This window comes from Asparagus officinalis, chromosome 7 (assembly GCF_001876935.1).
Source record: "Asparagus officinalis chromosome 7, Aspof.V1, whole genome shotgun sequence".
Classification (NCBI taxonomy): Eukaryota; Viridiplantae; Streptophyta; class Magnoliopsida; order Asparagales; family Asparagaceae; genus Asparagus; species Asparagus officinalis.
The window spans coordinates 90,643,256-90,644,564 of NC_033800.1; the positions used below are offsets into that span (position 1 = coordinate 90,643,256).

A 1,309-nucleotide genomic window follows, 5' to 3' on the forward strand; every position below is an offset into this window, starting at 1 on the left:
ACAACAAGAAGTTAAAAAAAATCAAAGAAAGCAAGGGTTTACTGTCCAAATTTGTTATGCCTGTTGCATATATTATTATTAAATTGTGTGGATGTTTAAATAAATAATGTTGTGGTTTTTGGATCAGCCTGTTTGTCACCAAATTTAAATTCCTTGCATTTTCTTTTCCTTCTGAGAGAGAAATTGTAGTGAGGATATAATTGTAAAAAGTCAAAGACCGGTGTATTCCATTGAAGACGAAGGCATTTTTGCAAAATGCAGGGAGCCCCTAGGGTTTTCCAAATTGTATTTTAATTTTATGTTTTTTGTTATCTTTGGACTGTATAATCGGACTTTGGACACTTTTTATTTTTTGGTGACGGGCTGATCCACGCAACATGTTTATTGCATGAATTTTTAATTCCTTATTATTAATTCATGTCTTTCAAATGCATAGATAAAATGGCTAAAATAGCGAGTGTTGATTTCGAAGTCCTTGACGCTGCTGGCAAGAATTATTTGAGTTGGCATGTGGACCTGAAGTTCCACTTACGTGCCCAGGGCTTATTAGCCACAATTTCAACTCCTGCTCCACCGGCTCCGGCCACTGTTACGGGTAATGCTGTAAATAATGCTGAGGTTGCTACTACAGTGATCGTCTCTGATATAGATAAGGCGAAAGCCATTATCTACATCAGGAGACATATTGATCGGACCCTGAAGGCCGAATACCTGACTGTAGAGGACCCAAAGGAATTGTGGACTGCACTTGAGGACCGATACAAACATCAGAAAGATGTAATCCTCCCACGTGCACGTTATGAGTGGGAAAACCTCCGACTTCAGGACTTTAAGTCCGTAGCTGAGTATAACTCAGCACTTCATAATATCACCTCACGCCTGAAGTTGTGTGGTGAAGAAGTTTCGGAGGAACGCATGTTGGAGAAGACTTACACATCCTTCCATGAGAAGGATGCAATCCTCATGCAATGCAACAGTACCGTGAATGAAAGTTCAAAAAATATTCTGAATTGCACTCCACCCTTCTGATGGCGGAGCAAAACAGAGAATTGCTTTTGGCCACTCATAACCTACGCCCTGCAGGCTCAGCTCCTCTACCCGAAGCTCACATGTTTTCTTCCCAGAAGCAGAAGAAAAAGCATAATGGTAAATTCAACAAGGGGAAAGCCCCTAAGTGGCAGGCCAGATGTCCACCCCAGAAAAACAACCCGCACCAGAGCAGCAATAGTGAGGGAAAGAATAAGTGGAAGAAGAAGACCACTGAGCTGTCGTCCATTCCCAAAAACACTTGGGAGGACAAATGCCACAG

The 1,309-nt window shown here is 41.6% G+C and overlaps 1 protein-coding gene across 1 annotated transcript; it reads left to right on the top strand.

Moving 5' to 3' along the window:
* On the top strand, window positions 442-1,029 carry LOC109847494. Its single transcript, XM_020416720.1, has one exon. The coding sequence runs from the start codon at window positions 442-444 to the stop codon at window positions 1,027-1,029; it is 588 nt and encodes a 195-aa protein (XP_020272309.1).